This window comes from Oryctolagus cuniculus, chromosome 6, assembly GCF_964237555.1.
Source record: "Oryctolagus cuniculus chromosome 6, mOryCun1.1, whole genome shotgun sequence".
NCBI classification, from domain to species: Eukaryota; Metazoa; Chordata; class Mammalia; order Lagomorpha; family Leporidae; genus Oryctolagus; species Oryctolagus cuniculus.
Window position 1 is genome coordinate 64,134,251 of NC_091437.1, and position 26,614 is coordinate 64,160,864.

Sequence of the window (26,614 nt, forward strand, 5' to 3'; positions counted from 1 at the left end):
TGAGGTATATAAAGAACATTCATTTAAGAATATAAAGTAGTTAACATTTCCTTTTACTCAAAAAAAAAAAAATCACTTCAGAGTTGAGGTCCATTTACAAAAGACATGATCAATCACATTTATCACTAGACACAAAGGATATACCAAAGGTCTTTAAAAATGGTAATTAATCTCAGAAAGGAAAATTAATTTTAACTTTCATATTTCATTATCAAGACCATACTTGCTTAACAAGATAATTATGTTATTGATACAAAACATACAGTATTTACACTTAACTGTACAAAATAATTTAATGTTTACAAAAATATTAGAATGTTTAGCTGACTGACACAGTCTTAAGTAATCTCTTCTAGAGAAGCATATAGTAAGACCACTGATTTTCATTTCATTTCTTTTTTAATAAGTCAAAGAAAGGATGCTGCAATGCTTCATCCAAGGTAATTCTTTTGGTTGGATCATATTCTAACATTCTTCGAACCAGGTCAAATAGTTTCTCATGTTCTTCATCATGACAAAGCATAAATTCCTGGAGGGGAAACATTTTTGTTTAAAATGCATTAGTAACAGTTAACACATGTTTTTATTCTTAACTTTTAATTTTTTTATTTTACCTTTAATGGTTTGCAGCGTCTCCTAACATATCTACCAGCAGAACTGTGTTCATCCCAATCTAGCTGGTTATGGTGAAAATACTTGCGTTTTCTACAGGAAAAGGAAGTCTGAATCAATAAAATAACAAAAGATCCACATCTTTACCATGCACCCAACAGAGTATGGAAACAAACATCACCTTCCAAATGGGCAGACATATACATGTACATACAATCTTCTAGTCTCAGCAACAATCAGGTATGATGCTTTACACTTTATCTTCTACCCAGTGAGGTTTTAATATCTCAACTAAGCTGTTCCCAAATACCATATGTGGAAAATGCCAGCTTTAAAAGTAGAGGCTCCTGGATCCATTTCTGTAAATTCTGACTTCACTAGATCTCAAATGGGCTAGGAAATCTTTAAATAACCACTGGGAAACTTCTGTGGTGGAATCTACTGCAGTAACTTGACCAAAGGCACACAGCTAGTTAGTAACAGCATGGAATTCACAGATTGACAGGACTACAAAATACATATGTATTATTTTTAGCTCAACATAAGAAAACATTCATGCAAAGGTTAACTGTAGAGTTAAAAACATGACTTTTAGGGGCTAGCATTGTGGTGTAGCAGTTAAAGCTGCTACCTGTGACACTGGCATCCTATATGGATGCCAGTTTGTGTCCGGCTGTTCCACTTCCAATCCAGCTCCCCGCTAATATGCCTGGGAAAGTGGCAGAAGATAGCCTACGCTCTTGGGCCCCTGCCACCCACATGGGGGACCTGGAAGAAGCTCCTGGCTTCGTCTAGTCCAGCCCAGCCTTTTGTAGCCATTTGGGGAGTGAATTAGCAGATGGAAGATCTTTGTCTCTCCCTTTCTCTGTGTGTAACTCTGCCTTCCAAATAATTTTTTTAAAACGACATAAAAGGGGTGGGGGAGGAAGGTGCAGTTGGAAGTTCTCACAAGTACAGGGGAAAAAAAAAATTCAAAATCTGAAGTCCTTAGGCCATATAACAAAGTTAGATTTTCTGTAGTTTGAATATAACCACTGCACGTATCCAATGAAGGACTTTAACTTTAAAACTTACCTTGTTTTCTGAATCATGTGTGTTGGTATGGGTCCTAATATTCGTTCCATCATTGCCAGGTGCTCTTTACTATCATGAGTCTAAAAATCACAAGAAAAAGAAATTTAGTACACTCTCCATTTCTCCTCACACACATGAAAAGAGAATATAAGAGAATAGTGCTGAGGTCAGCACGGTGGCACAGCAGGTTTAAGCCACCACCTGCAGAGCTGGTATCCTGTATGGACAACAGTTTGAGTCCTGGCTGTTCCACTTCTGATGCTAATATGCCTGGGAAAGCTTTGGAAGATAGCCCAAGTGCTTGGGGCCCTGCACCCATAATGGGAGACCTGGATAAAGCTCCTGGCTTCAGCCTGGCCCAACCCTGGCCGTTGCAACCATTTGGGGAGTAAACCAGCAGATGGAAGATCTCTCTCTGTAATTCCACCTTTCAAATAAATAAATAAATAAATCTTTTAAAACAGACAATCTACATTATACAATACTGCAAAGATGCAACAATACTGAATAAGCTGCATCATCTGGTGCAAAAACAGTAAAATTAATGTCTCTGAGACGGACCAGAAAGGTTCTGCATAGTGATTGACAAGTACCTTGTTTAATGTAAAACTGAACAGTTTCCTTCTTTATTTGTATTTTCTGCACTGTTTAACTGAAGAATGACTGAGGAAGATTACCAGAAAAATACATCCTCTTCATTTAATCAGCTACTTAAACAAAATTAACTTCTATTAGCCACCAAACTGCCCACCTACTAACATTTACTAATTCCAGGCAATAAAAATACAGTCCCAATAATTCTCCTAACAATTCTAAGTTTGGTAGGTGCGAATATGGGTTTCAAAGAGATTACGATACCAGAGCTCCAACATATAGCTCATAAATGTAGAAAGCTGAGCTATAAACCCAAGACAAAGCTCAAATTCTTAAACTATACACAGACAGAGGTTTGGCTAAAGCCGAGAGAGAAGACTATTACATTTACAGCCAAAATGATATGCCTCCAGAGCACAGGCTGGCAAACTCTCTGTGAAGAGCCAGAGAGCAAGCATTTTAGGCTTGGCTGGTCCCAAATGGTCTCTGTCTCACTTTTTATTTCCCCCCCAAACAGGCATTAGGCAAGATTCACCATGGGCCAGTTTGCCAATCGCTGTTCTGGAGAACAGAAGCTATGCTTAATGCTTTTAAAATCCATCACACACTGTGCAGAGTACATTGCCTTCTTTAAAATGCTACGAATTCATCACAAGAATAAATTAATACTATCTCCACATTTTTAAAATGTTTCTTAGTTTAATGATATTTTCAAGTTAGAAATAAAATATAAACATCTCAAATTAATGTTACCAATTGCCATTTGAGATCTGAAAGTGATCTGTGAGTGCAGTCATTTGAAGCACCTGTTTTATGTACATCAGAAGGAAGCAAACAGGAACTTTTAATTTTTTGTTGACCCTGCATCTCACACCACAAAACTAGATACCATCTCCCAAAATGGATAACTATGGTTCTAGACATTAAACGTGTCTATCAACTTTTGAGTACTTTTCAATGGGATCTTTACATTAGCCAGAAACGGATGTCTGATGAGGTGTCCCGCAAGCACTCATGCTCTAATCATCACTGTTTGTGTTCCCTTGCACTGCCAGAAGTTCAAACCAATCAGTACAGTACTGAGTGAGCACCTAAAAACCCTTCTCCTCAAAACAAAGCAAGACAGGTCAATACAACACCCTGCCCATTCCACATACCTACTAAACATTCTTCAATGTTACATTCTTTCAGGCGAAAGTAAAACTATAGGAAATAAACTGGAAACCAAACTAGGTTTCTGCAATTATTTTGAAAGAACAATCACCACCAATCATTACTAGCATTTCAGAAAAACACACATTCTAATGTGAAAAAAGCAGGAGCATGTTCTTTAAATAAAAGTTAGAATGGCAATTCTACAAAGTCATTTTCACTTTGGATCAGTCTGCATCTGGAAACACTGACTTCTAGGATAAAGCTATACCAGAGCATACAGGTCATTTACAAATTAGTCCCACTGTAATCATTTTCCCATTTGCTTAAGACACTCTGATAACAATACTATGTTCCTTGACTCCTCTGTGGACCTTCCCCTTACATGCCCATCACATTCCAGTTTCAAATGACTATATTTCCTTTTAGCATTGGCTTAAATTCTCTTGAACTCCTGCACTTTATACAAAATCGTTCCATATAGTAAAAACCACACCATATTCTAATAATTTCTCCATGTCTTTTTTTTTTTTTTTTTTTTTTGACAGGCAGAGTGGACAGTGAGAGAGAGAAAGAGAGAAAGGTCTTCCTTTTCCGTTGGTTCACCCCACAATGGCCGCTGCGGCTAGCGCGCTGCGTCTGGCGCGCTGTGGCCGGTGCACCGCGCTGATCCGAAGCCAGGAGCCAGGTGCCTCTCCTGGTCTCCCGTGCGGGTGCAGGGCCCAAGGACTTGGGCCATCCTCCACTGCACTCTGGGGGCCACAGCAGACAGCTGGACAGGAAGAGCAACCGGGACAGAGTCTGGTGCCCCGACCGGGACTAGACCCCAGTGTGCTGGCGCTGCAGGTGGAGGATTAGTCTATTCAGCCGTGGTGCCTGCCTCTCCATGTCTTTTATGACTTCCTTGAGGACAGATGCGTTATCTTCCCATCTTTACACATGTAGTACTTAGAAATGCCTAAGACATCATAAATACGTAATACTTAAACTTTTTTTAAAAAAATTTATTTTATTTGAAAGTCAGAGCCATACAGAGAGGTCTTCCATCCACTGGTTCACTTCCCAACTGACTGCAATAGCTGGAGCTGTGCGGATCTGGGTCTGCCACACCGGTGCAGGGGCCAAGGCCTTGGCCCATCCTGTACTGCTTTCCCAGGCCACAGCAGAGAGCTGGATCGGAAGTGGAGCAGCCAGGACTAGAACCGGTGCCCACATGGGATGCTGGTACTGTAGGCAGTGTCCTCACCCACTATGCCACAATGCTGGCTCCTCTTAAATTCTTTTATAAAAAGGAGTGACTTGCTCATGGTCATACTGTCAGTGCACATAATCTTAAGTGAATTAAACCCAGGGCAGTAGACATTCAGCATAGCATTAGAATACCCATATCCCACCCACATCAGAATGTCTGGCTCCCATTGCCAACTCCAAAGCTTTTCTCCAATGCAAACCCTGGGAAGCAGTGATGGTTCAAGAAACTGTTCCTGCCACCCACATGGAAGTCCTGCATTGTATTCTCTGCTCCCAGCTTCAGCCCCAGCTCAGCTTTCAGCTATTGCAGGCATCTTAGGAGTGAATCAGCAAATGGGAGCTCTCTGTTTGCCTCTCAAATAAAAGATATTTTTAAAAAATTCCAATGGCCGTACTGACACTAGTGCAAATTCATGATAGAGCTCTATAATGAAAAAAATGGAAACATGAGATAACACAAACCATAAATGATCTAATCACCAATCAGATACAAAACTGACCTATGACCATTCAGTATTAGTATTTAATTCCTGTGGCTTAATGCAAGGATAATTACTTTCACACATAAATTTTAACCTCAAGAATAATGGTCTATGTCAACTTTCCAATATGGAAGCACACTGTAACATGCCATTAACATTTAAAATTAATTATGATTATTAAAAAATTTACTAGATACATACCTGAAAGACTGTGAACCCAAGGTAATATTCAATAAGAATGCAACCTATGCTCCACACATCGCAAGGCTGAGACCAACCTAAAGCTATTTAAAAACAAATACAAACATTTTTACTATGCAACAATTTCTAATTATCAAAGCATCCTAAATTCTTCTCCATATGATGCTCTTACCTAGTCCATTTGGGAGAGAAGGACAGAAAATTCATGGTTTACATTTTTAGTTTTATAGCAAATGTTATTCAGTATGTTCTCAGAGTCCATATGCTGGTATGAAAATTGTTATTTTAACCAATATGGGGGAATTTTATATAAAATAAGGGAGTGGCTAGCAAACATTTGTCAACTTTACCAATTTGTGCAAATATTCCACAGTCTCTGAACTGCTAATCAACAGGGGGCATTGCCACTGAAACACGGCTGAGCCAGGAATTTTTATATTTTGTCATACAATCACGGACTATAGTTATCCTCAGAATGTAATTATCTAGCCCTTAGCAATTATCACCAGCTTCATGCGTTGAGGTTCTTTCTTCTATTAAAAGAAACACTATTATTTTACATAAATTATGTAAAAACTTGGGGATTATAAATAAAACAATTTTACCTATGAGCAGAGATTTAGAGATACTGAAGTTCAAATAGCATCTCTATCTGTGTTTCCCCCATCTACCCACGATCATATAAACTTGCTCCTTCAGAACTGTCAATGGCAATGCTACTCAGGAAATAAAACATCAAACCTTTTTAAGCCTATACTTAATTGGAAAGAAGACAGGACAAACCAGACAGATGTTTGGCAAATATTCAGCAAAACTGTAATACTCATATATATGAAAAAGCTAGTTTAAGAGACATGTAAGTTACTTCCAGTAACGCTGCTAAGGTTAAGGATATAGGAAGAGACCGTACCTTCAAAGGCCTCGACTATGATTCAGTCATTTAACCCCCACAGTGCCTATCATTTGAACAAATGGGTAACAGTGGAACAGGGTTTCTATTTACAGTAACACATATAAAGACTACAGAGCTTGGACCTCACTCAGGTAAAGATTTCTTCTTCATTCCAATTTCCCAGTCTAGCTTTTCCTCCAAGTGACTAACTTGCTGCAGCACACCATTCCACATCATCCTATTCTTGGATGAGCCAGTGCTTCTGCCTTTGGAATTCTACATCATTCATTTTTTTTTTAACGCAAAAGGCTACAATATTTTACTATTTCAACATGAAATTTATCCAGAGCTCTAATAATACGTACATAATTCTGGCATAGGCTTAAGTTATTAATAATTCATACATTTGAAAACAAATATATACAACATGTCAAAATAAACCCTTCAAGACCATATGTAAGCAATCCAAGGACATGGGACTTTAGGTACTAATTTTGACAACCCTTTCCCAACCTTACCTGTTTGGTTCAACATCTAAGACTTAATATTAAGACCAACCATACTCCTCAACGCAGCACCTGACTACATCTTCCTTCCTAACCTAACTCTGCAAGGATCTTGCTAATCTTCCAATTACCTCAAGGTAATGTCTCCAGTTTCATACTTCTATCAACTATATGTTGCCTGGCCACTTTTGGAACTCTCAATGTCTTCTCCCATTGTCACCAGGCCTCCAACCACATCTCTGAATCCTCTGCCCTATTAACATGATCTGATCTCTAGCTTTTAAATTTTCACATGTAAAGGCAATACACTGCCTTACTGAGTCTGCTGTTATTTCAAACTTCTGAACCTTAACTCCTTTTCTTTTCCAACCTTTCTCACATCAAGAGGCTCTCCTTTTACTCTAAGTTCTCTTTCTTCTCCTCTTAATCTCTACTCATCTACTATCTAGATGTTTATGATAATTTAAGATGAATTCATTAAAAATGACCACCTGGAAGATTGCTCACCAATGATATTGCATTTGTTTTACTTAAGAAAAATAATTTATAGCATTTTTATGAAAACAGAAAATGTTCTCTGTACACTGCTAAGACTGTTCTATCCATGACCCATCCCACCCTCCAAGAACAGAAGCAGTGAAGAATAAAGAACAAAAATCCCTTCAGATACAGTATCAGAAATCTGGTGTCTACTGACCCAAAATGACCTCTGGAGCTCTGTAGTGCCGTGTGGATACCAAAGTACTGTGATGCTCATCATCATATGTTGCACTACCAAAGTCAACAACTTTGATATCTGTGTTTTTCAGTGTGCGTTCATCGCGTTTCTAGAGAGATATACAGTTGATTATCATGAAACCTGATTACAGTGTCACTACCCAAAAGGCTTGTATATTAACTTCCCGATGGCTAACATAGCCTTTGAGAAAGGCAAGGGCGTTCATGGTTAAACATGAAGATATAATAAAGCTTAAAAACAAAACAAAAACATGAGAACATAATGAGGCTCAGAAATGAAATGATTCACCCATGGATCACTAACTTGTTTTTTGTTTTTAAACTTTTATTTACCTATAAAAAGGTAGAGAGACAGACATCTCTTATGTGTTTGTTCACTATACCCCACAAGCCAGCAAGAGCTGGGGCTAGGTGAGGCAGTAGTGAGGAGCCAGAACTCAATCCAGGTCTCCTGCATGGATGCCAAGGACATGGATGCAACTACCTGAGTCATCACCTTCCTGTGTGCATTAGCAGGAGGCTGGAACTGGGAGCAGAGCTAGGACTCAGACCCAGGTACTCTGACGTGGGATGACAGCATCCCAAGTAGCATCTTAATCACTATGCCAAGGGTGGGGAAACTTGTCTGGATATTTATAACATAATTTGTGGACCATACAAAATTATTAACTTAAAAATTAGCCTCTGGGGCTGGCACAGTGGTGTATTGGGTAAAGCCGCTGCCTGTAGTGCTGGAATCCCATGTGGGCCCTGGTTTGAGTCCTGGCTGCCACTTCCGATCCAGCTCTCTGCTATGGCTGGAAAGCAGTAGAAGATGGCCCAAGTTCTTGGGTCTCTTTCTCTCTCTCTCTGCCTTTCTGTAATTCTGCCTTTCAAATAAATAAACTTTTAAAAGAAAAATTAGCCTGCTATATAAACTTAATAAATTTTGAGTATCACATGCAAGGTTGCTTTGGCAGATTCCACAGGTCTTATACGGCCCCCAGTCAGCTGTTCCCCATGCCTTAACTACAACAAATGTCTGCACAAAACTGTTATTTTTGGCAACCAAAATGAAAACAAGTCTTTAGCTTACCATTTTAGAATTATATTTGACTACATAGTCAGACTTCACAAATAAGATATTTTCAGGCTTCAAATCTGTATGAGTTAATTTATTATGATGCAAAACTAAAAAAAAAAAACCCAAAAAGACAGTATTAGCTTTACTTGCAAATTTGTACTGAGGGAGGACTGGCAGTGAACACAGGGTTAGCAAGTTTCATCTTTATCTCTAATATGTGTTTGTGCAGTGACAATGTTTTGATACTTTTTTTTTGGTAATGTATACTTCAAAATTTTCTGGTGTTTAAAGACTTATCAAGTATACTTACAGTTGATTGACTGGCAGATCTGATAGGCCATCTGCCTGATGTGGTCAATTTGAAATGGCAGAAAGCTATTTTCTTTAATGAAATCATAGGTACTGAGGCCAAGCAGTTCAAACACGATACAAACATGACCATGATGATCAAACCATTCTAGCATCTGGACACATCGGCTAAAAAGATCAAAATAATACTTCAGTTCACAGCATTCTGATTATTTCGTGTAATATGATGGCTCATAGTTCAAATTTATACTTACAAGACGCTATTGGGATCAGTACTATTTAAATGCTCCAGTACTTGGATTTCTGAACGAGCTGCTTCACGGTAACGACCTACATTTTTTACAATTTTCACTGCTACATGTATGCCATCCCTTAAAAACAAAATTAAGATGAATATGGTATATGTATAGGAGTAGATTCAAGCCATGCATCCTCTGAATTATAATTACAGTTACCAGTTTCTCTCCATGCTAATATTTCTACAATGATCTTCAGAGCATATTGTACCAAATGTCACATAACTTCTTTTCAAAACGTTTTGACAAAATATATTTTATAGGGAACAATGAATTCATTAATACTTATGAAATTTAATGTTTGTCCCCAGATTTTTAAATGTATCTGGATTTTATGCAAAAGTTAAAAAAAATATAAGCCTGGGGGCCAGCACTGTGGTGCAGCAGTAAAGTTCCATTCTGAAGTGCCGGCATGTTCTAGTCCTGGCCGTTCTACTTCCAATCCAGCTCTCTGCTGTCGCCTCCGTCCTTGGGCCCCTGCGTCTATGTAGGAGACCTGGAAGAAGCTCCTGGCTCCTGACTTTGGATTGGCTCAGCTCCGGCTATTGTGGCCATTTGGGGAGTGAACCAGCAGATGGAAGATCTCTATCTCTACCTCTCTCTGTAACTCTGTATTTCAAATAAATAAAAATTAAAAAAAAAAAAAAAGCTCCTACTGAAAGCATTCATTCATCCATAAGGATAGACCTACTCTGTGACAGTGCCTACATGTTAGTGATGGAAAGAGAGAGCTTGTCCCTAAATACCTGAGTCTAATGGAAAAGACATATACATGAACAACTTAAGACTGTTTCACAAAAGGGAGGACACAGAACTGAGTCTTTGAAGACAGCTACTGAGATTGTCAGATTGGGAGGCAAATGGAACATCCAAGCAAAGATGACACCATCTATAAATCATGAACTCAGGAAAATGCTTAGCATATTCCTAGATGCACATGTGCAGAAACCACTAACAACGTAGGGCAGTGGGCTTTGCATTGGGACATCTGTGGGCATACTTCCTAAAAATATAAAGCCACCAACAATTTTGAGGAAATCAATTTTAAATCAACTTCCTTTTGTCCTCATTTCTAAACCTGAACTGTCAGCATTCAAGCCTTTTCACTATTGCCATTCCACTGTACAAAAGAGAAAACTTGACCCACTAAATACTTGTTATTAGTATTAGCAAGATGTATTCGGGGTTGGTGCTGTGGCATAGCGGGTAAAGCCACCACCTGCAGTGCTGGCATCCCTTATGGGCGCCAATTCAAGTCCCGGCTGCTCTACTTCTGATCCAGCTCTGCTATGGCCTGGGAAAGCAGTAGAAGATGGCCTAAGTCCTTGGGCCCCTGCACCCACGTGTGAAGACCTGGATGAAGCTCCTGGCCCTGGATCGGCACAGCTCCGGCCATTGCAGCCAATTGGGGACATTAATGAGACAAGTGGTGAAATCTGAGTAAGAGCTACAGATCAGCTAGCAAAATCTAAAAACATGACATGAATACAGAAAACACAAATACTGTGAAATGTTAACATTTGGGAAATATAAGTAAAGGGCACAGGAGTATTCTTTCAACTATTTTAGCAACTTTTCTGTGAGTGTAAAAATATTTTAAAATTCAATTTACAGCCACATTTTTGTTGCAGAAAGCAAGAGCAAAATTGAGAATTTAGGGTAGCATTCTTTATGGAAAGTGAAATGAAAATAAGTTCAAGAATAAAAAAACACTGCTAAGTATATGTTCAGGAAGTTTGTTCATGCATGACGACAGGTATGACGCTGCCACGATGTTTAAGAGTCCCTTAAATAAACTTAGAGAGAAATTTTGTGCTTTTAAAATATTACTTCTTACAATAAGCTGGAAATCATATATTTTCCAACCATTTTATGTTGAAAAAGCTCAGATGTCATTTTAGAAATAGGCAGTTTCATTCAATTAAGAGGTTCACTTACAAAAAAAGTTTGCAAGCCACAGAATTTAAGTCCTGGAGCAGAATTTTGGGCCCAGTGCTGTGGTGTAGTAGGCTAAGCCTCTGCCTGCAGTGCCGGCATCCCATAGGGTGCTGGTTCGGGTCCCAGTTGCTCCTCTTCTGATCCAAAGCTCTGCTGATGGCCTGGGAAAGCAGCAGAAGATGGCCCAAGTGCTCTGGCCCTGAACCCACGTGGGAGACCCAGAAGAAGCTCCTGGCTCCGGATTGGCCCAGCTCCAGCTGTTGCGGCCATTTGCAGAGTAAAACAGCAGATGGAACACCTTTCTCTGTCTCTCCCTCTCTGTAACTCTACCTCTCAAATACATAAGTAAAATCTTTTTAAAAAAATTAAATTTTATTCTGTACGCCTTAATTAATATAACTTCTTTATAATTTGGGGAGCTAAACTCTAACATACAAGACCAGATTTGCATTATCTCTGCAATCCAAAAGCAACTGAAATTTCTTGTAGAGGCCGAGGCTCCAGTTCTGGGAAATTCCTTCAATGAACATCCACTTTAATTTCAATGAATTCCATCTGACAGAAGTCTATCAACACCCCTTATCAAGATCCACTCTCATAGCAAATAAAGCATACAGAGGTCAAGAAATATTATTTTTATCTTCCAGGAAAACACCCAAGTACCATTTAAAATGTATCTCATCTAAATTACGAGCCCTTCTCCAGCAAAAATTTCAGGATAAAAAACTAAAAACAAAAATAGACTTACATGCCATGATCAATGCACTCTACAACTTTGCCAAAGGCCCCTTCACCCAAAGTGTCCACGATTTCATCTGAAGTGAGAAGGGGGAAAAGAGGTGTAAGTGTCCGAATGTAAATTATCAGTTAGTCAAACAATGAATGCTTAAGTGTGGAATATTTTCAAATGATCTCTAGCAAAGCATAATTAAAGTTTCAGCACTCAAATTATTTTCAGCTGCTACAAAAACAATTAGAGCTAAATTTCTTGCTCTAATCTCAAATTCCATTGATTATTTTGGAACTTTAGGTAGAAATATTTAAATTCTACAGAAAAGAAGAAATACAAAAAAACAAACAAACCCACAAAAAACAAAACAAAAAAAGCAATGAAGAGTTCTTTAGCCCCCCGCTGACAAACTATTCTTTAAAAGATTATTCTGTCTGCAAAGTTTAAAAAGTGTTGAAAAATATTCTATACATCTTGCTCTTAGAACGTCTCCACTTTGACAGATCAGGTGACCCTCCTCATCATCCTCTATACTCCTGGATCTTTTCCTTCGGTGGCTCTTCTGGAACGGCAAGTGGGCAGCACCAAGATCGTCCAGCCAATCAATATATCAGAGTGAATTCAGGGCAGAATACGCAATTCATTCAGCGGGGAGATATTCAGGCATTCAGATAAGCACCAGGCCACGAACAGTTGGCAGGAGCAATTTCAAATTCAGTCCCCAGAAATTCACAGGGCACAGTTTATGTTACAGAAGAAAAACATGGCAAGGAACAGATTTTCAGATAAGATACTTAAAGTGGCAATAGAAAAAAACAACACAATTGTCTCTTTAAAATACTGATTTAATTGAAGTCCAAAATTTAAAGAATGCAATGTCATGATTTACTAATCTCTTGTTATAAATAGCATATGCTGTGAATCGAGATGTCTAGTTTGTCAGAAAAATGTTTTAAAATGTCAAAATTAGTTGAAATTCTTATTTAGCAATATTTTAAAATATACATGATTAAAATAAAAGGGGAAAACAAAGGCTAGTTAATTTCAATTCATGTTCAATTTAATAAAAATTCTACTAAAGAAAACTTTGGGAGAAAAACAACTCAGAGTTCATGGATCACACAAGTGAAGATGTCTGAGTGTAAACAAAGGCAGGCTTTTTGTATATAATACATTTACTTATTCAGCACCCATTTCAACAGAATTAGCTGCAGACAAGGATGCACTGTGCTAGGGAACCACACTGTACAGTTCGCAACATTTAAGTATCCAACAGTGCAACTTTCCATATTTGTTCCCAAGTATCAGGAATGGGGTTTCTTTCAAAGTAAGAAAAAAAATGTTTAAGATGACAGATGGGTGCTTCGTTTTTCATCAGAATAAATTACAAATGCTAAAATAAAATATTTCATAATTAAAATCAACAAACTCATGATCTGGTCTGCAGAGTTTGAGTAAATACAGGCAAATGAAGACTAGCTAATAAATACACAGATCAGCTATGAGCATTTGGTAGTTTCTTCCTTTAAGGATTCAAGTAATATAAATTTATATATATATATATATACACACACACATCCAAATAGTATTATAGGAAGAAATTTTAGAAACCTATTGGCTCATTAAGAGCTCTTACACATATATAAGAATCCACTCAAAATAAAAACAAACTGAATCATACCGAACGTGACTGATGACTTGAACAGTGTCTATTATGCTTCCTTTTAGGACTGCTTCTCCTGCTTCGGACTGAAGATTTGCTGCAGTGGATGTGATAACCGCTTTCAATGTCTCTGTGATAATGTCTAGGAACATATCCTTCACAGTAGTCATTTCTGTATTCATCTATGTACCTCCGGTCCCGATAATCTCTCTCATTCAAGGACCTTGCTTCTAAATAATGACTGCAAATACATTAAAGGATTTCAAATTACTCTCCTCATTCTAGAAAAATATGGTCCAAAAAAACATTCTCTCAGGAATTTTTTTTTAAAATAATTCAAAGTGATGAGTTAGAATTTATACTTATCTTACAGAGTTTAAAAAATAATGTACTTTTAGCCAATAAGCAAATAAGCCTTATTTCCCCATTATATAGACTGTTGTCAAGCACTTCACACCAAGGAACAAAGCCTAATTCAAATCATTAATTTATTATATTTAGTAAGTACTCCTAATACACTCCAGACAAAGCCAAAACCAAAAATTCACAACTGCTCTTTTAGAACTCACAATATATCTGTAACCAAGCTGGCTTTCCTGTACAATCAGGGGCAAGAAAAACAGGACGCCTTTCTCTTTTAGTACAAGTGCATTTTAGATATCCCTGGCATGCAGTGAACTCTTTCATGAAAGGTGTATCAGAGTCTTAGTGTATTCCAGCCCTTTCATTTCACCAATGACAACATTAAGATCCCTAAATGATCTGCCATGGTTGCAGAGCACATAAGCTACAAAAACTGAGGTATTTCCTAACTTTCATGATACACGTCAATTTTACTATATATATCACCTATCCTGTCTGGTCTTCTCTCTACATTCCTAGCCCTCTGCTATTCCCATTTGAGGAACAGGCAACATAGCACTTATCAGGACTGCTGAAACAGATCTCCTTCAGATGAGAAAGGGATCCTGTAATTGCCTGCCTAAATTACAAAACACCTACTACCCTACTTCTCTATGTATTTCTAACCTCTTGTCATTCCTGCCAGAGAAATACATTATAACTGAGTAATCTGATAAAAACTATAGAAACAAAAATTGCATAAACAAAACTTTGCAAGGAATTTCAGAAGTCACAGACCTTAGGAACTCAATGGTCACAGTTTAATTGCCTTAATCTGATGGAAAGAAAGGACACAAATTCAATTGGCCCAGTTTCCCAGCCCCCTCTCTACCTGGGATGAATGTCCTCTTCAACAGAGTGCGAAGCTTCAAGAGGGATGCACATGGAGCACTGAGGGAGAGAGGGGACACCTGCCCAGTCAGAGAAATTGGCTAGAATAATCCTGACAAGCAACGGAGTGACAGATGTTGACTACATTGCCCTCATCAACCCTCTTTCTTTTCCCAGAATGAGCTGTCATTCTTTTTCCCAAGGGGCTGGCTTAGGCAGAAATAAAGGAAAGAAACATCCCTCAAACTACTAATCAACAGGACTGGCATCAAATCCAGGCTAGAGAGAGGCAGTAACTTCCCTTTTCTTTTCCTAGCATCAGATATAAGTTCTGTCTGTTGGAGAAACAAATCAGGATAGTGGGTCTTGATCAGGGATCTGATCAGCTGGCTTCGAACTGTCAGAGAGAAAAGTCACAATACTTTTCTAACAGGCTAAAAATTACAATACTCCTAGTGGCATCCTGTCTAATTCTCTATGGCAATTTTCCCATAAAAGTCCAAAATCTTTCTATCAGAAAAAACACCAATAATTTTAGCTAGAATAGTATGTGAAATTAAAGCTGCTGATAATCCAAAACAATTTAGAGAATAACAAAACATGCAGTGATATAATACAACATAGATTAAACTAAGAGGATGAAGACCTCGCTTCAATCTATAATAACCAAGGACCACACCTTAGAAATTACAGTCCATAGAATTATGTAGGCAGTGGGCGGGGCAGAAGGGGTAAACACTAATTTAATTTTTAAAAATAGTCACTGAATGCCCAGTGAATATTTCACCATGACCTTTCAAAATAGCCAAGAATGATGAGTGTATGGGCATTTATTTTTATTTCCACACAGGTCCTGTGGGAGTAAAAAAAAAAAAAATTATATAAGGCAAAGTCCTTGCCAACAAATGAACAATTTGAGATTACTACTACAAAAATAGAATTCAGTAACAAAGGAAATGTTGAAAAGTTGCATATGAGTGTTTAGAAGGGCAAGAACTCAATTTGCTTAAAACAGTCAAAGTAGAATTGATAAAAAAAATATGGCAACAGATTTGTATCTTACAGGGAACCCAGGATTTGGACCAACTGGAAAGTGCCAGAAATTCCAGGGGAGAAGATTGGAATATTACCATCTTACATTCTTATAGCACTTTTACCAACAATGGTTTAGAGATGGATTTGTCTATGTATTATTCAGGAAGCAGTAAACAGACAATTCCAGCAAGAATGATGTTCACCCAGGGGAATACAGACAAATACACAGTGTATGGGCAAGGCTAAGGAATGTTTCTCAAAGGAGGTCTCTTTATCAACATCAACTACGGAGTTCTTATTAAAAATCAGAGCCCTGGGCCCCAGGTCGCACTCACTAGTCTAAATCATTAATCTATATTTGGTAAATCTGGTAGGCATGATTCTTATCCACAGTAAAGTTTGAGTATCTTTTTTTAAATGTAGTGTTTACAGCAACATAACTCTTCCAACTATATGAAAAATGGGTTAATTAGGAAGAGAGACCAATTCACAGGCTACTACAAAAAGATAAATCAGAAAAACTTTGCAATATATATGGCGAAATAATTAACATGCAATAACAAAATCTTCTAAATTGGTAAGAAATTTTAAAAGAAAAACAGATTAAGAAAAAAAGTTTGAGTGGTCTATTAATACATGAGCGGACAAACTCACAAGAAATTTAAAAGTTCCCATTAAAACAAAAGACTATCCTTGGCCTGCTGAGAGCATGAAGAAGCATTAGAAGTTGCAGAAGTATAATTTGATACAAGCTTCCTAGAAAAAGAAAAGTAAACATGTTGCAAGAACCCTCTAACCTTTCATACCCTTTAACCTGAAAATACCTCTTCTTAAAATTTATTTTCAGGAAATAAAGCAAAAACTTGTATACAAAGAAATTTCAAGATTAGAAATAATTTATATTAAAATAGCAGGGCACTAGCATCCTAGTCAAGTTACCTTCTTTATACTTCTCTGCAGTTTTCATTTTCCTGTAATTTTATAAAAAGCTCTGTAAAGTTTTTAACTTAAAATTATTAGGATAGACTGGATTACGGTGAGCAATACTACGAAAGATGTTTCGTATCAATGTTAAAGAAAAAGTATTGGCATGATGGTTAACTGGACTCAGTATTGTTTTTATGTAGCCAGCTATGAACATCAATCAACAGTTCACTCAAGTCACTTCCTTTCTACATATAAGATAAATAACCCATGAGTAATAGTGCTATGTTGTTAAACCTTGAAGAATTTTAAGATTCCTTAAATTCTATATAAATGTATTGCCTTCAAATTTTACCACAGAGTACTATAAAGCAGGACACATTTGTACTGATTAGTAATGAGATACAGTTTTTTTTACAGTATACTGTATGCTACTCTCTTGTCATTGAAGTGTTGCCATAAACCCTCCCTCTTCCTCTTATGTAACAATGTCTGAGGAAGCACAATCAGTCTGTACTGCCCATAAACAAGCTCCCTGTTCAGGAGAAAAAAATCTCTTTAGCATGGAGAAGGAAAAAAATTACATACTGTTTTTTTAAAGTAACCCCAGCTGGCTAATTTAGAAAGCAATCTGGTAAACAGTCCCAACGGAATATCTGTACAAACAAGGAGAAAACATAGAACCAAGAAAACAAATGAGAACAGGAGATTAATGGAAGACAGTGAAAGAAACGCAAGTGACCTAGCCTTTAATTACGTAGAACTTCAAGATTCTTTTCTATATAAATTGTATATATTACCACCAAACTTTATACCATAATACCATAAAATAGGACACATGCTACTAGAAATTTTTATTGAGGCCCTTTCCTAAATTATTAGCTACTGCCTATACAAACGTTTTTAAAATAAAGAACATGTCTAAATATCCCAAAGAAACATACCCATTAGTCTTATTCTATAAATGTAATTATTCAACATAATACAAGTAACCAATCCCAATGTATTTTGACATTCCTGAATAACACATATGCTGCTTTATTCATCTGGATCAACTCCTCTCCCTGATATTCTCCTCTGTGAAATGCTTAACAGGCAACCAAACAAATACATCTCCCTCCTACATACAAGGATGGGCAGTCACTGGGCATTCTATTACCATTATTACTTAACTTCTCTGTGTGCCTCATGTCCTCAACTACTTAACTGCCAGCTGGGACTCAATGTTACTTAATCTCTCTTACATTCACTTACTGATCAATTGTCTCCCAACACTCCTAAAGATACATGAGGACAGGAACTCTGTTTAATTCATACCTGTAGCCTCAACTATACAGTTCAGCCTACAACAGGAACTCAAATTAGTATTTTCTTAGGGGTTAGTATTACAGTACAGAAGTTTAAACTGCCACCAGGTACTCCAGATTCCATCTTGGCAAGCCTGGTTTGAGTCTTGGCTATTCCATACTTCTGACTCAGTTTCCTGCTAATGCATCTAGGAAGCAGCAGATGGTCCAAGTGCTTGGGTGGGGTTCCTGTCAACCACACAGGACAGCAGGATGGAGTTTTTGGCCAACCCCTGGCTGTCTGTAGGCATTTGGAGAATGAACCAGTAGATGAAAGCTGTCTCTCCCCTTTCAAATAAATACATAAATCTTTTTAAAAAATAAATACTTTCTGGGTGAATAAATATTTATTTACCAAATTATAAGACAATTTGACAAATGAAAAGCTACATGAGCAAATGACAAATCATTAAAACTATTAGTACTAAAACACTACTAGTTCAAGAGCAATTTACCAATCAGATTCTTTAAACTGGTGATGTGGTTTACAATGCCTGTTCTCTTGTGTGCTGCTGTGAGACCTCCTCTTCCGTTTGTGACTTCCACTGTAGCTTTCATGTCCCCAGCTTTCTCTGCCATCCCAATCAGGGCAGTGAGTTCGTTTGGAATGCCGCATCTGTTAAAAGAAATGAAAAGCAAGTTGTAAAGGCTATAGATGGGTATGTTTAGCAAATATTATACATTATTTCAATGTAAACACAAGTTCTAAAATCTTTTTAGGTTATGTTTCCCAAGACACAGGGCACTATACCATCTTTGTATCTGATGACTGTTGAGTACCACAGGTCTAATAGTAAATAATATATGACAGTGTGAGACCTTAATACATTTTCCTTCTGCTCTTCTGTTTATATGCAGGACAAATTCTTAGCTTAGCGCTTGTGAACTGATGTTTTAAAAATTAAAAAAAGGAAGGGGATGGGCACCTCTTTTGACCTCTGCATCCTGTATCAGAGTGCTGGGATTCAGTTCTGCCTCTCCTTCCAATCCAGCTTCCTGCTAATAGGCACCCTGGGAGGTCCAATTACTTGGGCCCCTGCCACCCACCCAGATGAAGTTCTTGGCTCCTGGCTTCAGACTGGCCCAGCCCTGGTTGTCTCAAGCATTTGGCATGTGAAAACAACAGAACAAAAATGTCTGTCTGTGGTTCTGCTTTTCAATTAAAAAAAAAAAAAAAAAAAGTATTGTTCACAGCAAAACTTTCCAAAATAAAGGGACAAATAAAAATGTTCACAGGGGCTGGCATTGTGGCACAGCAGAAAATATTGCCGCTTGTGATGCCAGCCTCCCATATGGGTTGCTTCCAATGCAGCTCTTTGCTAATAGCCTGGGAAAAGGATGGCCCAAGCATGGAGACCTGGATGAAATTCCTGACTTCAGCCTGACCCAGTATTGGCCGTTGCAGTCACATGGGGAGTGAACCAGCAAATGGAATTTCTCTGACTTTGCAAGAAAATAAATCGAGAGATATCTTTAAAATATAGTTCAGATTTAGAGCCTTTGTTTTAATTTTTTTGACAGGCAGAGTGGACAGTGAGAGAGAGAGACAGACAGAAAGGTCTTCCTTTGCCGTTGGTTCACCCCACAATGGCCGCTGCGGCTGGCGCGCTGCGGCCAGCGCACCACGCTGATCCGATGGCAGGAGCCAGGTACTTATCCTGGTCTCCCATGGGGTGCAGGGCCCAAGTACTTGGGCCATCCTCCACTGCACTCCCTGGCCACAGCAGAGAGCTGGCCTGGAAGAGGGGCAACCGGGACAGAATCCGGCGCCCCAACCGGGACTAGAACCTGGTGTGCTGGCGCCGCAAGGCGGAGGATTAGCCTAGTGAGCCATGGCACCGGCACAGATTTAGAGTCTTTAGCAGACAACACTATCTGGTTAGAAATGAATAACCTCTGGATTTTATTTTTATTGTTATTTTCCTATTTATCACTGATTTTCTATTTAAACTGATGTGATTTCCCACTCTTCAGAATTCCTCACTGTTAAATCTCAGAATGATTCTAATTTAAGAAGCTGTCCTATATTGCTTAGAATGACTCTAAGCAATATAGGACAATATATTGACTCCAAAGCAATATAGGAGGTATATAGAATACAGTATCCAACAGAGAAACGAAAAGGCAATAAAAAGGTGCCTTTATGAACTCATTTTCTGTATCCAAGTTTATTTTAAATCATCCTGCAGTTTTTCTTAAAATTAAAACCTAGTGGGGCGGGGTTGGCAGCATTGGGGCACAACATGTTAAGCTGTCACCTGGGAGGCCAGCAAACCATATGCATGCTGGAGTCTCATCTGATAAAGCATCAGGAAAGGCAGGAGATGGCCCTAGTGCCAGAACCAGCAGATGAAAGATCTGTCTGCCTCTCTAACTCTGCCTTTCATATAAATACTCTTAAAAAAATCTATTTGTTACAGATATGGAAACCAACTCAGGAAGATACAAAAGATGCCTGGTAACAGTGAAACCAAATGATAATACTGACAGGTCCCTGACTTCATCTACAACCTCCAATGCATAGCCTAAGTTCCTTATAGGCTCACTATCTGTGCTCAAACAATTTAACTCCTATCTGCCTCACACCATCATAATTGTTTCAAAGCAGCTTAAAAAATTATGTATTTTATTCAAAAAGCATGGTTCTCTACCCAAATGCCTGAACGGCCTGGGCTGGGCTGGGCTAAGCTGAAGACTGGAGCTAAAATTCAGTCTGGGTCTTTACATAAGTGGCAGGGACCCAACTACTTGAGCCATCACCTGCTGCCTTCCAGGGTGTGCCTTAACATGAACACTGGAACTGGGAGCCGAGCAAGGAGTGAAATCAGGCACTGAGAGACAGGGTGAACATGTCCTGATTGGGTGGCCTAATAGCTGTGCATCTGCCCTAAAGCAATAACATTTTTAACAGTGAGATTCCAACTCTGCTAAATAGAGTTAAAGTGGGAAAAAGATGATTGTTTTCACCATTCAGCCAAGACCTGAAAAAAGTAAAATGGAGCAAAACTAATTTAGTTAACCTCAATTAGTAGATTTCAATTCTACTGGGAGGTATTTCCTAAGAAAAGTGGATACCATCAGAGCCTGCAGTTACAAAAGCTCAGATCTAGTAACTCACTTCTCTTGCAGAGTATAATCTTATGCCCATCAGGCATCCTTCTCTTAATGTGGCTTCTCTTTTTGCTTACATGAAAAAGGAACAGAAGACATTGCTTAAGTTGAATAAAATCCTAAGATCTGGGATCGGCACTGTGGTGTAGCCAGCATTCCGTATGAGTGCCAGTTTGCGTCCTAGTTGCTCCAGTTCCATCCAGTTCCCTGCTAATGGGCTAAGAAAAGCAGCAGAAGATAGTCCAAGTATTTGGGCCCCTGCCACCCATGTGGGAGGCCCAGAAGAAGCTCCTGGCTCCAGTGTCCTCCTGGCCCAGTCCTAGCCTTTGCAGCCAACGGGGGGAGTGGATCAATGGATGGAAGCTGTCTTTCCCTCTTTCAAAATAAATAAATCTTAAAAAAAAAAATCAAAAGACCTAAAACTCTTTTTAAACTTCTCACTGGAAGGTAGTGATTGAGCATTCAGGTTTGATAATAAATAGTCATTTCAACATGAGAAAGTGAAATAAGTAACACTATAAACATACTTGAAGCAGAAGGCCAAAAATCGAAGTTTCTTCCAAAAAGCCATTTTAAAAAACTATTTCTAATGGGATTCTTCTGACCAGTTTCGTCAATTACTAAAACTGTATTTAACTGCATGAGAAACTCAGCTTGGTTAAACATTCTTAAAAGACAACAAGCAAAATTACAACTTACATGATTAAGAGCTATCATTAGTGACCATGCATTATGATGCAATTTTCACAAGGCATACTACGGTATTTCAAAAAGTTTGTGGAAGCAGTAAACTAAAAGATTGTTTATTTTGGTACAAAAGGTGCTTTTTGAAATCTACGCAGCTCTTTTCATAATATGCAACTTCCACAAACTTTTTGAAGTACCCAATGTGCCTGCTTTAGCAGTGTCAACACAACAGTTTAGCTATCAGCCTGCCACAACCAACTCACATCTAACAAGACAGCATTCTCCAATTATCTAATACGCAGACATTAAAATGATGAGCTCCTTGTGAGAACTCAAGCTCTCCCTCTAATCACGTTCACTGCTTAGAATTTAATTCAGCTGTTAAAAATTCCGTTTCCCAACATCCGGCTCCCCTATATTGAGATGATTTCTCAGCTGCTAAGGCAAAGAGAGTAGTCTCGGGCTCACCTTCCTTCCACAGGCAAAGTTCCTTCGCGTACCAGAGAAAAAAAACTACCTGGAATTATCACACTGCCTCTAATTAACGACGAGCCCACCTGCTGGAATGACTGGTATCTTTCAACACACACAGTGGATCCCAGTGTATATACCCCTGTTAGAAACCTGATTCTCCCACTGTTGCTTTAAGGCCTTGTAATACCTGCCAACTCCACGCTCTATACTTAGCTTAAAAACACCCAAGCAGGTTAGAAGCTAGGGTTGCGGGGCTCTAAGACGACCCTGTCAAGCGGAAACAGGAACTGGGCAGGTTCGGGGAGCCCTCACAGGGGCAGCCCTGTGGCTGGCCCACTGCCTGCAGGGCGGTTTTCTAAACGCCTCTGTGGGCCCCTTAAGCAACCAGGGACCGCACAGAGAAAGCACCTGCCCGCGCTGCCACCTCTCCGCAGCACCTGCTGGCTCCCACCACCTGGACTTGCAGCGGCTCCGACGCCCTCTCCGCGCCCCCGGGCATCTGGCCAGGGTGTCTGGCACACTCCCAGGCAGTGGCTTGCCTCTAGAAACCCCTCAAACGCTACAGACGCCCGAGGCCACGCTCCGGGACGGCTCACAAGCCGGGGACTGCCCTCCAAGGGGCTCCGGTGGGTCCTCGCGCTCGCTTGTCGTCCGGGCCCGGCAGGGTTAAAACCATCAAGGGTGGGCCAGGGCGCTGGGATGAGCGCCCAAGGCCCCCAGGGCAGAGTCGTAGGCAGAACTGCATCGCCCGGGCAACTTTAGGTGCCAAGGCGAGCAGCGGAGCAGCAACCCGCAGGAGCCCCCAAGTCCGTGCCCCGTCGCCGCGGCCCCAAACCAGGTCGTTTCTTCGACACCTGTCTCTGAGACCTCAGGGATTAAAGAGACAACCAGCCCAGCAAACCCTTTCCGGAAGCTTACCTTCGCAAAACCAAAAGGCCCTGCGGTCGAGAAATGTCGCCAAAACGCCGTCTTCCCGCTCCAGCTGCTGCGACAAACACCCCGCAAAATGGCGGCAGCGCTGTCGCCCTACCATCCCCCGGCGGCCTCTCGCACCACCTACGCCATGCGAACGCGCCTGCGTGACAGAGCCGCGCGCTCCCGCCGCTCAGCGTACGGGGCGGGGCATCGGGGGCGGGGCCTGGCCCTGCACACTGCGCCTGCGCTTGCGTCTGCCTGCGGGTTGTTCCCAAAGGAGCGGGTTGGAGCCACCTGGGGGGAACCGTTCAGCTGGTGTCACGGGTCGGCTGCCGACAGGGGGATTATCCCGAGTGCGGGGAGCCTAGGCAGAGCCTGTCAGGACCCATTTCCTGCTCTGCGTTTCATGGAGGCCGCCCCGCACCCCGGAGACCTCAACTCCAGGCTGAACCAACGCTCCACGGATGAGCCCCAACCTCCTCCTGTGCCAGCCAGCTAGGGCTGCCAGTCCAAAACGGATTCCTATAATCACGGAATGTCTGGGAACACACGCTCAAGAGGGCTTGGCTCTTTGGAGGCCTGTGCTGCCAGTCAGAAGGCTAAAACAAAAAATAGGGAGGTCCCAATTAAGGCCCCTGCCAAGGCTCTTCCTGTTAAGATCCCTGCCTCCTTCCCCAGTTTCCCTGGGGAGAGTGCCCGCTTCTTCATCTTGTGGGTTTTCCATCAGGCAGAGGCGCGTCTGCGAGCTAGCAGGTGTATTAAGGGACATACGGATTCTGTGGTTCCGAAAATCCCACAGAGGGTTCTCCAGTGTGAGCGTGTAGCGGGAGAAGACTGAACCCCGGGGGACACTTCTAAGGGTTGGGGGGAAATGAGTGGGACAGAATGATCAGCAGAGGGGGAGAACAGAGAGTGAGGTGTCAGCAAGGGAGTGAGAGGCTGGTGGTGCCCAGTGCTGGGGAGGTCTGAGGTCTGGTGACTTCCAGGGACCCTCGAGGGGCTTCTATGTTCAGACTAAAACTTCGGAATTGGGAGTGCGGGATTGAACTGCTGTGGGTGTTAGCCTGCAGCACGCAGGGGCATTATGAGACCTTTAGCTATCTAGCGTGTAGAAAATCGTGCCGCCCATTTTGACTGTGTAAGGTAAATTGGGATAAACCCCACGAAAGCAAGGTTGGAAAGATGAAGGCTCCTGGAGACTGATTCCGTTTTAAGAAGTGAAGAAACGGGAGCAGCACTGTGGTGTGGTAGGCCAAGCTTCCACCATATGGGCACCGGTGTGTCCCAGCTTCTCCTTTTCCGATCCAGCTCTCTGCTATGGCCTGAGAAGGCTGTGGAAGATGGCCCAAGTGCTTGAGCCCCGGCATCCATGTGGGAGACCCGGAAGAAGCTCCTGGCTTCTGGTCTGCCCTGATCCAGCCGCTGTAGCCATTGGTGAATTAACCAGCAGATGGAAGACCATTCTCTCTGTCTGTAACTCTACTTCTCAAATAAAGAAAAATCTTAAAAAAAAAATGAAGAAGGGAAGTTGAAAAAACATCGGAAAATAGGAAGCCAAACTTACCACTACTTAGATTCCACCTTGAAGGATCGCAAGATGCCAACCAGCACCATTATCAGTTACCATCCTTTTTCCTAACCTTAACTACTCCACTTAGAGGTGAGGTTCTTGAGTCGTTGGCACGCTGGTGGGCCTGGAGCCTCCCGGGGGTGCCAACCCGTTCTGCCCAGAGTGAAATGTACTGGTTCTACAGTTGATCAGGTGGAATGTTGAGCTGCAGACGGGGCATTCTTGCAAGAAAAAGCGAGGGTCAAATTACAGCAGACCACATACATTCAAGCTGGTGCCTAAGACCTTCCCCTGATCTTTGGGAGAGTAGTCAGGATAGCACACAGTTCTGCTTAACCAGCAATACAGGGTTAAAAAGCAGCCATGTGGAACAGCCACCTGCAGAGAAACAGTTACCCAAACAGTGGACTTTGCTTTATCATCCCTGCTATCTTGTTCTAGAGTAATTAGAAGTATTTTAAGTTGTGCCACCAAAAAGTCGAGTGTTTGGAAGTGTGTACTAGTGAGACAGAACTTCCTAGCAGCTCCATGAAAGAGTGCCTGATTGCTCACTGCCTGGCTGTATGCCTCGTTGGGAGGCAGGCAGAAGATCCTAATGCCCAGACCTCATCAGCTGTTTGGCTGTTTCACTGTTGGTTTAAGTTCCAAAGTGGTTGAGTGAAAGGTAGACATTTAGGTTCAGGATCCTCCTGTCAGTTAGCTTGATACTTCCATGGCAGCCCCACCCCTTTCTGTTATTGGCAAGTGAACTCCTTTGGTCTGGAGACTTCATGGAAAGGTCTATCCAAATTTCAGAGATCCTCTATACACACTACAAACATGACCTCATACAGTAGCCTCCTCTATAAACAAGAACAGGTATGTTCAAGAAAACCTAAAGTCTTTACAAAGAAAATCATAGCTTTGATGAACACCCAGGGGAATAGTCCCACTGTGTTGTACGTGTTTAAGTTCAGCCATAGAAAACTCTGATCTATAAAAGCAGAGTTCCCAGAAAAGGTCTTAATGGCATAAATTAAGTTTAACAAAAGCTTATCTACAGAGTAACCTGTACCACAGTGTGACAAACCTTCATGAAGTTATAACCTCTATAATAAAATACTACATACTAATATTTCCAACATATATTTCATTAGATCTTTTGGTTATTTCTAGCTATAAATTAACTATTCATTATATGTTAACCACTTTATATACATGATCTCATTTAGGAACTCAAACAACCTAAAAGGCAATCATTATGAGAAAAAACAAACAAAAGAATAGAAGGCAATGGTTGGTTACTTGCCCTTGATGAGTTAGCAAAGTACCAGAAATAGAATTCAAACCCAGGCCTTGCTTGTTCCAAAGCTCTTGTGTTTAAGCTGTTGTGCTGTGTGCTTCAATTCCTACAACAAGGTACAAAGCAACTCACTTTACTTGATCATTTGAGGAAAACTTGCTGAGTCCATCTTTCAGCAAGATTGAGTTTGTCTTTAAAGACCACTTTGAAAGGTGATGTATCATTGAAGGCTCCCATGATGAAACAATGGGTCCCACATCAAGGTCATTGAAAGTGGCAGTGCCTTGCTCACTGGTCAACAACGGGTCACAGAGGGTCTCTCAGGCATCCCTTATTGCCTCAGATGGATGACATCCCAGGTTTCTCTAGTGTTTGCTGACTCTGGCTGTGAGGAAATTCACAGCAACTCAGTTGCAGCAAATGATTCCGGAAGCAAACCCTATCATTCACCATACACTTTGCAGTGTGTGTATGGGGTGGGCAGGCAGAAAGGTGCAGGAGTGATTTAATTCTGAGGTTCCATAAGCAATACAATA

General features: G+C 40.5%; 1 protein-coding gene across 14 annotated transcripts; it reads right to left on the reverse strand.

Annotated features, from left to right (window-relative positions):
• Positions 1 to 26,365, reverse strand: CLK4 (CDC like kinase 4). 14 transcript variants are annotated; one of them, XM_008255490.4, is made up of 16 exons: positions 26,211 to 26,324; positions 24,791 to 25,017; positions 18,495 to 18,655; positions 17,282 to 17,349; positions 14,736 to 14,794; positions 13,520 to 13,742; positions 12,310 to 12,400; positions 11,857 to 11,923; positions 9,129 to 9,245; positions 8,876 to 9,042; positions 8,578 to 8,672; positions 7,462 to 7,591; positions 5,367 to 5,449; positions 1,687 to 1,766; positions 615 to 705; positions 1 to 529 (listed from the first exon to the last, which is right to left on the reverse strand). In XM_008255490.4, exons 3-16 carry the CDS (start codon positions 18,616 to 18,618, stop codon positions 389 to 391), a joined length of 1,536 nt encoding a protein of 511 aa, XP_008253712.2. In that variant the 5' UTR covers positions 18,619 to 18,655; positions 24,791 to 25,017; positions 26,211 to 26,324; the 3' UTR covers positions 1 to 388. The 14 variants fall into 14 exon arrangements, with proteins under 14 accessions (XP_008253712.2, XP_008253713.3, XP_069932585.1 ...); XM_008255491.4 differs by lacking the exon at positions 24,791 to 25,017 and having other exon boundaries at positions 26,211 to 26,365; XM_070076484.1 differs by lacking the exons at positions 17,282 to 17,349; positions 24,791 to 25,017; positions 26,211 to 26,324 and adding exons at positions 11,109 to 11,269; positions 23,230 to 23,426.
• Between the last annotated feature and the right edge of the window lie 249 nt (positions 26,366 to 26,614).

Coding starts and splice junctions, on each gene's coding strand:
- CLK4 (XM_008255491.4), bottom strand. CDS start 26,302: ATGATACATCACCTTTCAAAGTGGTCTTTAAAGACAAACTCAATCTTG. Junction 17,350..18,494: donor CAGTTTAAAGAATCTGATTG/GTAAATTGCTCT, acceptor TTGTTTGTACAG/ATATTCCGTTGGGACTGTTT. Junction 13,743..14,735: donor GAAGAGGACATTCATCCCAG/GTAGAGAGGGGG, acceptor ATGTATTTGCAG/TCATTATTTAGAAGCAAGGT.